At 37.9% G+C, this 11,868-nt stretch overlaps 1 protein-coding gene across 1 annotated transcript in view; it reads right to left on the bottom strand.

The window, feature by feature from the left end:
- Positions 1-4,166: 4,166 nt before the first annotated feature.
- The window catches only part of LOC131311800 (callose synthase 7), a 28,303-nt gene continuing 20,601 nt past the window's right edge, over positions 4,167-11,868 (bottom strand). The window contains exons 29-42 of the mRNA XM_058339376.1: positions 11,753-11,862; positions 11,542-11,661; positions 11,388-11,456; positions 11,061-11,250; positions 10,804-10,927; positions 10,531-10,653; positions 10,348-10,466; positions 10,126-10,209; positions 9,046-9,158; positions 8,389-8,618; positions 6,768-7,565; positions 6,615-6,665; positions 5,437-5,622; positions 4,167-4,687 (exon numbers count right to left, since the gene is read on the bottom strand). Coding sequence (XP_058195359.1) covers positions 4,409-4,687; positions 5,437-5,622; positions 6,615-6,665; positions 6,768-7,565; positions 8,389-8,618; positions 9,046-9,158; positions 10,126-10,209; positions 10,348-10,466; positions 10,531-10,653; positions 10,804-10,927; positions 11,061-11,250; positions 11,388-11,456; positions 11,542-11,661; positions 11,753-11,862 — 2,596 coding nt within the window. The 3' untranslated portion in view covers positions 4,167-4,408. The remainder of the gene's footprint in view (positions 4,688-5,436; positions 5,623-6,614; positions 6,666-6,767; positions 7,566-8,388; positions 8,619-9,045; positions 9,159-10,125; positions 10,210-10,347; positions 10,467-10,530; positions 10,654-10,803; positions 10,928-11,060; positions 11,251-11,387; positions 11,457-11,541; positions 11,662-11,752; positions 11,863-11,868) is intronic.

Raw genomic sequence — 11,868 nt, 5'->3', positions numbered from 1 at the left:
AACCAAAAATTCTTTGTTAAGTTGCCCATGACCGATTCGAGTTGGGTTTTTTTTTTTTTAATTTGTACAAGACCGATTTGAGTTGGTTAGATATAAGCTTTTGGTTCAATTTTTGACTAGTTGAAGTAGATACGTATTTTTTTGGTATTTTATTATTAATTGCATATCTCTAACAAGGCAGTCGGGAGGGAGGGGAAGCTGTGTTCCTAAAAAAAAAAACAATCACATACCACAAACTAAATTAATCTTCTCGATTTAATAAATAAAAGCCAAAACTAGTATTTATTAATGCTAGCAACCAGCTAGTGATTTCATAAAAAATATGCAAGTACACATGAAAACTAGGCTAAGTTTTTTTGGCGTTTTGTTCTTATTCAATTTTTTTTTTCCGTATTTGTTAGTTTTGCGCCTAGTTTTTGTGAATTATTGAATTGTCTGAAAGAAAGGAATCGAAAAAGTAAAAAATTATGACTTTTATCCAAATATTCTCGAAAATATCCAAGAAAAAACTCAAAAGCAGGCTTTTGGGCTTTATCTTGGATATTTCCAAACATATTTGGATAAAAGTCATAATTTTTAACTTTTCTGATTCGTCTTGACGAGATGAAACAATAATTCACAAAAATTAAGTACAGAACTAACAAACACGAAAAAAAATTAAATAAAAACAAAACCCCAAAAAACTTAGTGGAGCTTAGCCTACATTTGATGAGGTCTTATGTTTTTAGAAGCATTACAATCACTGTGTTTGGTTTGCAATTTTGAGATTTATTTTTAAAATAAATAGTTTTATAGATTTGCGTATTTTTTCTTCTTTAGTAATTTTTTTAAACGTTTTGACAAATTCTTTTACTTTTTAAATAGATATATGCTATATACATTCAAAAAGTATAAAATAAATAAAACAATTGACAAAAAATCACTAAAAACGAAAAAATACGAATAACGAAACAGTCAAAAAAATTTAAAATTTTATTTTTTTAGAAAAGAACTAAACAAAACGAATGTAGCGTAAATGACAACCTTTTCGAACACATCATTTTCAACATATGTGGCCCAAGGATCATCCAATCATTAATTACTTTTCCTTCCGCGAAACAACTATTGACTACTCACATATTTTGTCGTCGAAGAAACGATCTCTCTCCCATGATCCCATCCCACGTTTTGGAAGATTGAGAATTGCATATTTTCTTCCTAACATTCTAGTCAACGTGCACTTCGACTAATCTTTAAGGATCAAACTTTAAACATGCGGTGATCTCAATTAAAATCAGAGCATGTATGGACTGATTTCAAAGGAGTTGATTGCACTTTAAAGTTTTCAAACGTGAGATAGCATGAAGCAAACCCCTTAGTCTCGAATCTTGATCATTGAGTTGATTATAATTCAAAAATGCTAGGGATACATATGAAATGTACCCACACTAGTGATGGACCATTATAATTGATGGACCCAAACTAGTGATGTACTATAGGGATGACAACGGGGCGGATTAGAGGCCGATATTGACATATCCGAATACGAACCTTCCACCCGACCTCCGAATCCACCCCGATCCCCTATCGGATATATTTTCGGTCCTCCATCCCAGCCTCGAATGGAGAACGGAGATCCGATCGAAAATTCGGATATCTGAATTTGAAAAAAAAACCCAGATTTTTGATCAAAAAGAGTATTCGGGGACAAATCGGAGGCAGATTTTTTTATCAAAAAAATAGATTTTTAGATATTCAGGGACAGATCGGAGCAGATTGGGGATGGAGATCGGATTCGGAGCGGGGACAGACTTACCTCCAAATCTGATCCGATCTCTGAATTTTTTTTAAAAAATAAATCCGAATCCGTCCCGATATCCGAAAAATCCGACATCCCTAATGTACTACCGTAGACAAACCTTAAACCATCTGGGTACAGATCTGATTCAATAAAACATACTACCTTACAAGCAATTCCACTTTTCCCAATACACAATACACAAAGTGCAAATATTTGGGGTGCTTGCCGTCCGTATTGGGCCAATTCGGACCATTCATACTCGGCAATAGACGGCTCAATTTGCATCTCAGCCAAACAAATCTCGGCTGTTCATTGCTATTCGGTTGAGATGCAATCTGAATCGTCCATTACCGAGCATAGACGGCCTGGATTGGCCCGAAACGCATGCTGTCAACCTTAGGGACATGCACCCACCGGATATTAGCTTTTTGTAACACCTTTCCCTTCATATCAAAGTCATTCCACACTCTACAAGATTCCAACAAAATACAATGGAAAAAGCCTAGACATCCAATCTAAACCACCACAACGCATAACCCTGGAGAATTTCAGCACAGAAAATAAACAACGCCTTCCAACCTACCTACCTAGACGCGAGCCTCATGCTCTATCTATCAACACATACTGCTAAGTGCTAAGAAATAATAAAAATTTCATACGCACTGAATTAATCAAGTTCTCCATATTTAGAGATCGAGCACAAATAAAAATCAATTGACTAGAAAAAGAAATCAACAAAAATCTGATTCATCAAAATACAAATTACAATCAATTCCTTTTCTCCCCCATACACATAATAGTACTACTAACCTTTATGGGTGTACATGATCGGCGAAGTTTCTTCGGTTCAAAAAGCGAAAACAGAAAAGAAAAGAAAAGAGGGTTGAGACTTAGGAGAGAGAGGGAGGAGAGAGAATTCCAAGGATTGGCACGGTGGTCTTGGCCTGAGACTTAAGAGTTGCTCTCACGCTATGGTCTCATATTCAATTCTCTTTGCGAGCAGTTCTTGAGAGAGATTACATAAAGGAAAAAGGCAGAAGAGGGTTGTGAATTAATTACCCAGATTCTGAAAAAGGAAAGGGGGGATGGATCAATGAATGGATGGATCAAATATGGCAGCCACAGCAGAGGAAGAAGAAGCAGAGGGTGGAGACGAGGACAACGGCTTCCAACACGTAGAGGATCCTGAAAACGACGCCGTCCCTTATCGAGATCTTGAAGTTGATCCCCCCCGGCCCCCCCTTCTTCCACTTGAAAACATCGCCCAGTCTCCAACCCCCCCATAGCTCCTTCCTCGAATCCTTCTTCTTCTTCAACCCCCACAACTTTACCATCTCTCTCTCTCTGTCCCCTCTCTCTCTCTCTCTCTCTCTCTCTCTCTCTGTAGACTGTCTCTCTGTCTAGAAGATTCTCTCTGTTTGGTTAAGGCTGTTCTTTCTCAGACAGCTTTTATAGTAGTTGAGATGTCCAAGACTAAACTACAACGGGCGAAATATTTTTGCTTTGTTGGCGTGTTGTGGGGTCCATATTGCGGGGATTTGCCGGCCGAAGCTCATGCTGCACTGGGAATTACTGTACATAGTAGTACTGCCTGTCTTAAGGCAGGATCTTCCAAGTATGGAGAAATTTTTCGATCGTCAAATTTAAAATATAAAATAATTATATAGTTCAACGGTTAAAAAATCTCTCAGTATAGAAGCTCAAAATTTTTTAGGATAGAGGAGATCGAACCTTCCAAAAAAATGCTCTGATCAGTAAAATGAAAACTTCAAAACAATTACTTCCTCTGTCGTAATTTATTGATTCATTTCGGGAATTCTAAACTTATTAGAGAATAGGAACATCATTATTATACTTGTCATGTTTCTTTCTTCCTCCTTTTAGTATCATTTAGAACATCATCATTGTATGTACTTAATTTCAAAAAATAAGGATAAAATAGTAAACTCAGTAATTTTTGTCCATTATTTTTCAACTGGGACAATAATTTTGGCACACCAAAAGAGGTAACTAGGAGCAAAAAATTTGGAATGGAGGCAATCCATCTTTATCAAGTAAAATTCAAAATTTTGTTGATTAATTAAAAGAACGCATTGATACTTACTATCTAGAGGCAAAAAGATTAAATTTTTTGCGACAAAAATGCATTTTTTAGGTTTTCGTTTTGCAAATGGGACAAACTTTTTACTTTATTAGGAACAAAAGTAGTAATATTTGTCATCTTGTATAAATATACTATAAGTGCTAAGATCTCCAATTCGAAGCTCCTTTGGTACTATCACAAAAAAATGATAAGCAAGAGAGAGAGAGAGAGAGTCGAATTTAAGGTAAAATAGAGCACCAATCACAAAAAGAGTACAAGATTATAACCATGGCCATCCCCATCTGAAAAAATAAATAAACAACCATGGCTATCATATATGGAATTAGTCATTCTTGTTAAATTCAATCACTATTTTCTTTTTGTTTCTACAGGAATCACAAAAAAGAAAAGAAAAGATTACCAAAGCTTATTGAACATTGAAGGAGTACTTAAATAGCAAGATGCTAACTATGGTTAACCCAAAAAATGATAAAAGTGAGGTGTTAGAAGTTTCACCGGTGAGTGCCCGTCTTGTCTTTCTTCTCTTATGCAGCGCTGGTTCTGTTCTTCTCTGCATCCCGCAGTTCGTCTTCCTTGTCTTTCTTCCCTGCAAGAATCATCGATATCTGGAGACCTCTGCTGAAAGCTTGATTGAAGAGGAGGCGCGTTTGGAATTCAGATACAAATGGAAACCAAGATAGTATGACTATGGGCATGAAAAGCAGCACTCCCATTATGTAGTCATAACCTCTACCTAGCTCCAATACCGAGTCCCATAGTCCAAATTTCATGCCTTTCAAACATGGCCTACATACTTGTCCAATCTTGAAAGGAAAAAACGAAATCATGTCAGCTGATATTATAGTGCAAAACGAGAACTTAAAAGAAATGCAACAAAGTTAATTTAAGACGCCTTAGAAATTTTAATGAAAATCACGCATTCCAGGCTACTGCATTTCAAAAGTCCTCTTATGTTTATAAGCACAAGAATGGTACTGGGACGTAGCATAGGTTTTGGTAGCTTAAACCAAATGGAACTTGGTGCAAAATTTACCTTAGACAATATTTGAACTTCTCAAGGGGACTATGATACGTTTGGGAGAATTATGTTCAAGAAAACTCAAGCCTCGAGAAAGGAAAATATTGTGAGTTGGGAACCACAAAGGGTTTTTTTCATATCTCCGCAGGTCACTATCTAACATTCGCAAAATGAAAACACAAACTCCACAGATAATCAAGTACACGTACTTGCACCACAGAGGATGGTTTAACATGAGCCCTGGGTTGGATTACTAAACATGGAGGAATCTCTCCATTAGATATCCCACACGTATTTTGTTCCTTCATTTCTGTATCTAAAACATGGTGCTTTATGTTGTTAGTTCCGACGATACACAATAGAATGATCATCTTTGCGTACTTGAATGGACATTTTGCCTGAATTCTGAATTTACTTTTCATGAAGGAAAGTCGACTCTAATATCATCGGCTTTCTTTTTCGTCTTATGTCAAACGATGAAATCTCATACAGTTTGTGCCGAAACTATTACAAACCGCATAGCTATCAACTTACCAGAAGAAGGGCCCAGCCCGTGGGCATGAAGGCAAGGAAAGAAGCAAATATGTCGCTTATAGTGAGACCACAGACTACAAATAGAACTGTCATGACGGACAGGAAACCAAGGAACAGAAGTGCTTTGAGAATCCTGAACATGAGCTGAAAATCCGTGCCAAACCTCCGTCTTCCCATCGAAACCATCTGGAAGCCACACATTACTTACAGTGTTATACAAGCAATATTAGCCAAAATTATGTTGATTAGGGTATATTGGTCCAAGGATCGAATTTTCCGGTTGCCATATTGCCTAATGCACATTAATGGAAATATTTCCAATGCACAAAGGAAACATTACCAAAAGTCTATACATAATGCAATTACGTCAATGCTATCCGAGGAATATGTTTGAATCTGGAAGTGAGTAGGATCCCAAATTGGGGTTGAGCTAATCACTAAAACAATCACAAAAGTTGATACTAAGAATTAGGTAGTTCCGCAGAACTATCTTTTCATTTCTTGAAAATATCATTCATGAAAAAATCAAGATAAGTGCCAACTGCCAACTTTAGTCAAGCCTTCAATGAATTGTGATAAAGTTTTTGTAGGCAATTGGGTCAGTTATGACCTGATCCATGATATGGAGTTTCCAAAAGGGTTATATGATAAGATTTTGTACTTGAATAACAGATATCAGATGCTAGAGCTCTTATCTGTAAAATAATGATCACTACATATGGGATCCAGAGAATCATATTTTCTGAGAGAGGGAAAATACTAACAGTTTGTTCCACTCTCCAATTCAATATCTCCCAGCCACCATCAAGCCTTGGATCTTGAAGTGATGGGCCAAAGCCATCAGGCGTGAATACTTCCAAGTATGTTTCAACACTTCCTAGTATGGGCTGACCCACACAACTTACAATTTGTACAATCTTTCGAGGGTAAACGTACAATTTTGCTGGAGAACCAGAATTTTGAGTTCTTTTAAATATTTCATGTTGCTTTTCTTGTGATAAGGAAAGGGTTCAGGCCATTTGAATAGAGGCAGTACTTAGACGCAACATATTTCTGAAGGTATCAAAAACAACTAAGTACAGTGTGAACAGGAGCACCAGCAAACTAATGAGAAATGAAAAGTGTGGAGGAAAACATATCTGTTTCCATTCTAATAGTCAAGGATTCCACAAGCATACCTTTAAGACTGCAAGAACAATTAGCATTACAACCCAAGAGAGTCCATAAACCTGGCAACAAATAATACGGAGTGGGTTGTTAGATGAGAACTGACTTATAAAAAAATAATAATAATAAAGCGGACAAATATTGCTTTCCCGAGAAAGCCATACCAGAATATTTCTACTGCCATGAGCTATATCCAGGTGATAGACAATTCCATATTGGTAAATCAAGAAGCGAAATGCAAGGACTATCTCAAGCACCCTTCCCCTTATATTTGTGCTTTTTAGGTGGTCCTGTTCTCCATCCCACCAGGATTCCCAACTTTTATCCTGTGCGATACCAATACCACCACGGTTTCCCATCCACCTCCTCCAGTCTGTCCAGTCATCAACTGTTTTCTGCCAGTCAAATCCAGATGGATTGAATATAAAAGGTGCAAACAACCAGGAAGCAACCAAGAACCACATAGAGAAAGTGATGAACAAGTACAAACTGGAACTACGATAGGCTCGACCATAGACTTCGTAAACGACCAACAGTATAGCCATTTCTAACCCTTTCACAAAGTGACTTCGTGAGTACATCCTGTAGTTGTCGGCGTACTTTGCATGGAAAACAACGAATCCACGGCCAGTAGCTCTGTATTTGGAACCTCCATGCAATATTGTTCTGCCATAGTAATGGGCTTTTGTTCCAAGCTGAAATGTAAAGAAGACAGAGGCCAACTGCAGTTGCATAATGATGAAATCACCAAGGGCAGTGCGAAACCCTCTCTCAAGACCAATTTCCATTACCATAGGCAGCACCAAGAGCAATCCCAGCTGAAATAGAGATTGGGTAGCCAAAGCCTGTTCAAGGACCCTGTTTTCATTAATGGTTGCATCCTCCATGATTCGCCTTTCCAACCCACTCAATACCATGTATAAACGTCCATATAAGAATACATATACTGTAAGCACCGTAACCTGCAAAAACATGATTTTTGCTTCAAGCCCAGTCGTTCATGCACTGAATGCAAACATAATTATGAAATTGAAGGTAAAATTACAGAAAACTGACTTTCCTAATTTACACATCCACCTCCCGAAGGGGAGACCAAAGGGTTTGGACTTTAAGACATGCAACCAGCTTCAAGGGGTGGACAGCAGCATAGCTCATGAGCTGATACAAGATTTAAATTCCCGAGTTCTGTAGGTGCTAGGTTGGAAAAACTTTACAGACTTCTCTCTCAGTCTCTCTCTCACTCACACACACACAGAGCTCATCGAGTTGGGGTGGGGAGAGGAGGTGATAGGTGGGGCGACAAGAGAACGAAATAACACTTGCAACTAGCTTTCAAATGATACATACTTGACTATCATAAATTCATACTGTTCATGAGTGCAGGGTAGCATTTTCTAAACAAAAAACAAATGTAAGAAAATAAAAGATCCATTTGGGCGGTGAAAGTCATTTTGTAGGTCTAAAACTGCTATTGGACTGATACAAGCTCTCCCAATGATTAACCCATCAGCGAGCATGCACACATTTTCAACTTTTTTCTTGTTTCGGTTTTTTTTGTGCTATTGATCAACTCATCAATCACTTTCCAGCTGAGAATTTAAATTCCCTTCTATCACTACCCGGTCCCCCAAAAAGGAATGTGCTAGTGATAGTTAGTGCAACCAGGCAGATAGTCCTGCAACGGCGACATAATGCAGTCATCAATTATCACATGAAAATTTCCACAACTACGAAACTATGCAATAGAACGTGAATTAACATGAGAAGATTAATTGGATTATTCACCATGCTACTAAAGTAGAAACCAACTGTTGTGAAGTAGAATGACAACATTCTGTAGAAATCAAACCGGCGTCCAAGCCGATAGACATCACGGCTAAGTGTCTGCTCTCCATTTCCATTTGCAACCTTAGCCTCAAAAAGTGATATCTGATTCATTCCCACATCACGCCCCTTGCCTACTTGGATATATTCATGATGGGTTACATATCCTCCACGTAGAGTTGAATTGTAACCTGAAAAGATTTACCCATGTCAGAGCTTGTCCCACATTGGTTAAATATAACCTTCAAACATAGTATATGAGCCTGGGCGGCCTCTCCACTCATTGCCAATTGTTTTTGACTTTTGAGTTGGATGCTTTTACATGGTATCGGAGCTAGTTAATTGTTGGTTCCCCCTTTGTTTGTCGTTGATAGTTGATTGTTATCGTATGTGTTGAATTGATTTTTCCCCTCATTATGTGCGAGTTAGGGGTCACACATGCAGGAGAGTGTTAGAGCTTGTCCCACATTGGTTAAATATAACCTCCAAATATAGTATATGAGCCTGGGCGGCCTCTCCACTCATTGCCAATTGGTTTTGAGTTGGATGCTTTAACAACACAATTAACCATGAAACTACATTATGAGTTCCCCATCTTCAGATGAACTAAAACTTTACCTGAAAATATGTCCTCACTCAAGTTAATAGTCTTGGAAGCTTTGCTTATGCCACCCCGTGTTATGTGAAAGATTCTGTCAAATATATCTGGGTGACCATAATGGAATCGTACCCTGTAAATGGCAGATAAAATTTTCAGTTAGAACTCATGCAAGAATAGCATAGACATAGGTCAACCAATCCAGTCTAAGCCACAACTTTTCCGGTTGAGCAAATTGTGATTACTTTGAACATGTTGAGATGAGAAAAACAGATGAAGGATCGTCAATGGCAGTATAAATTACCATCTGAAGAAGAATGCAGTTAATCTGCATACTAAGATAATCTTTCCTTTCTTGAGGAATGGAGAAATATTTGAGGTTTGTTACTGTTGTGTTCTTGTTTGGCTAGATAAGTTTGTCAAGGTTATTAGCAGTGTTATGACATATACTTTTTTTTACCCCAGTCCCAAAACTGCGTTAATTGACAAACATTTGAAAGAACCAACACCATGCCTACAGCAAATGGTAAAAATAGACTTCTGAAAACAACTAAAATGTCAGCTATCATTCAGAGAATGCAATCACTAGGGCATACAGTTTTGTACTAAATGAATGGAGACGAACGCAAGTTGTGTTATATTCTTGGTTTCATTGGGACTTAAGGCTCAAGTTGTTTGATTCCTAGTATCTGAAGCGAGTGATGGACTCGTGTATCCAACTCTAAAAGATGAATATAAATAATAGGACACAATGAGACAAGTGGCCAACATATGCCGGACTGCTGGTGAGTGTTCAACTAGAGTGGTGTCGGACACGTTCTGACATGTCGATCCCATTTTCTTCGAGCTGTTCATGCTTCTTATCAAGTTTGGTTGTTACATAGATGTTACCAAGCATTTTCTACCTAGAACCTCCATACCCTCTTTGAAAGAAGGAAACAACAAACAAAAGGAACCAAAACATAGAGAAATAGAAACTAACGTGAAAATCAAACTAAAGCTGATGATGAAATTGTATTAATTAACTATAGCATCAAACGCAAATCCACATGATAACGTTACGTGTGCAGGAAGGAAGGAAGAGAAAGAAGAGGGCTTACCTTAGAGGGTTTGCCAGAACTCGTTGGCCAATGGTCACAAAACTTGTCTCCTGATTGGACATGAACCAGGCGAGTGATGAAACACTGTCATGAGAACAACCAAATAAGAATATGCATATACATGGACAATACTATTCACATTGTTTCTCTACACGCTGATTTATTTAAGCCTACGATCAATCATCAAGATAGTCTGTTTATGAAGATACACGATAGCCCAACCTTCCAGTAAAAATATTCTCCCTTAGGCCCAATATTGTTGGTTGTCGCTGCCCGTGATGAGTTTTCCAAAACTCTGCCAACACATTTCTCATTTTGAAAGCTTCTTCAAGGTAGTTATCCTAAAGATTAACAAGGTGTCAGTTCGAAGTGCATCTTCATATGAAGCTGAAAAATTGAACTTACCTGATTCATGTCTATGGTCTGTAGAGCTTCTCCACGGGTGAAAATAATGGCATGGTTTTGATTCTCAGGTTTCCCTTCCCCGATCTCTGTTGGAGGACCTGGAAGCTTGATGCGGTATATTTCCTACGATTGCAAGGTTGAAGGACACTCAAGATATTATCTATAATATTATAAGTGACCAAAAACAGGTTACAGCAGAACCACAGTTAATTGGTTATTGTTATAAAATAAACTTCAAGACCAACAACGTTCAGAAAAGTTAATACTCCATACCTGGTCTAAATTAAAATCCCCACTCTTGATACCCTTGATAAGAACAGAGTAATAAACCTTCTCAGATTTTCCATTCACGGTTTTCTCTCCCTCGTCTATATAAGCAACGCGTAAAGATGGATTCCTGGAGAATTCAATTAAGGAAGAGAGAGAGAGAGAGAGAGAGAGAGAGAGAGAGAGAGAGAGAGAGAGAGAGAGGGGACAATTTAGCTCGGAATCAGCAACTATTAAGTATTGTTATACAACAAGATACTTACTTAGTCATGAGATTCAGAATGTTCAAGTAACAACTTCTATCTTTGGGAACACTGGATGCTTTCTGAGCACCATATTTCTGACAAGACACAACATAGGTGAACTTCAGATCTGCCAAAGCACGTGCATATTCCCTGACATCCTTATGAAGCCTACTATTTTTGTCAATGGTCCGGTATCCGCTCAAAATAGCTGCAAAGGAAACAGATATTAGTCATTACTATGGCTACAGCTTACTGGCCAATGACGAGTATGTCAGAAATATCAATTAGAAAGTGACTAAATAAACTCACAATACCAAAAACGTAATATTGACAGAAACCACTTACCACTATCTCCACCATAGTCCAGGAAGGATTGAAGTTCAAGAGCTTGCCTGTAGTACATCATTCCTCTGACTGATACAAAGATATTGAAAAAGAAAGTAAAACTCCATGAACACCGAAGAATTAAGAGGGGCTAAAAGTTCCTCATGATCCGTACCTGTTCTAGAAAGTGTCTGCCCTCTATACGATACCCAATGACGAATTAATTCCACCCTGTCATCTTTTGGAAACCCATGTTTTGGATCCTCTATGCGCTTTTCAAAGTTTTCCCACTCCTCTAGATTGCATTAGAAAAATAGGTATTATTTGATAATTGCATGCCTATTTCAACTGAAACGTCACAATGAAGCCAAAAATTCGAAACTCACCAGGATATATCTTCTTTAGGTAAAACAAAATGGAAATCCCATCCTCATTTTTGTGATCAAGTTCAGCCGCAGAATAAAGAACCTCTTCGTTGTAATATGGAGTTAGGACACTAAAT

The sequence above is a fragment of the Rhododendron vialii genome, chromosome 12a (assembly GCF_030253575.1).
Source record: "Rhododendron vialii isolate Sample 1 chromosome 12a, ASM3025357v1".
Taxonomy (NCBI): domain Eukaryota; kingdom Viridiplantae; phylum Streptophyta; class Magnoliopsida; order Ericales; family Ericaceae; genus Rhododendron; species Rhododendron vialii.
Note: the sequence above shows the minus strand (reverse complement) of the source record. Positions and strands in the feature narration are given on the sequence as shown.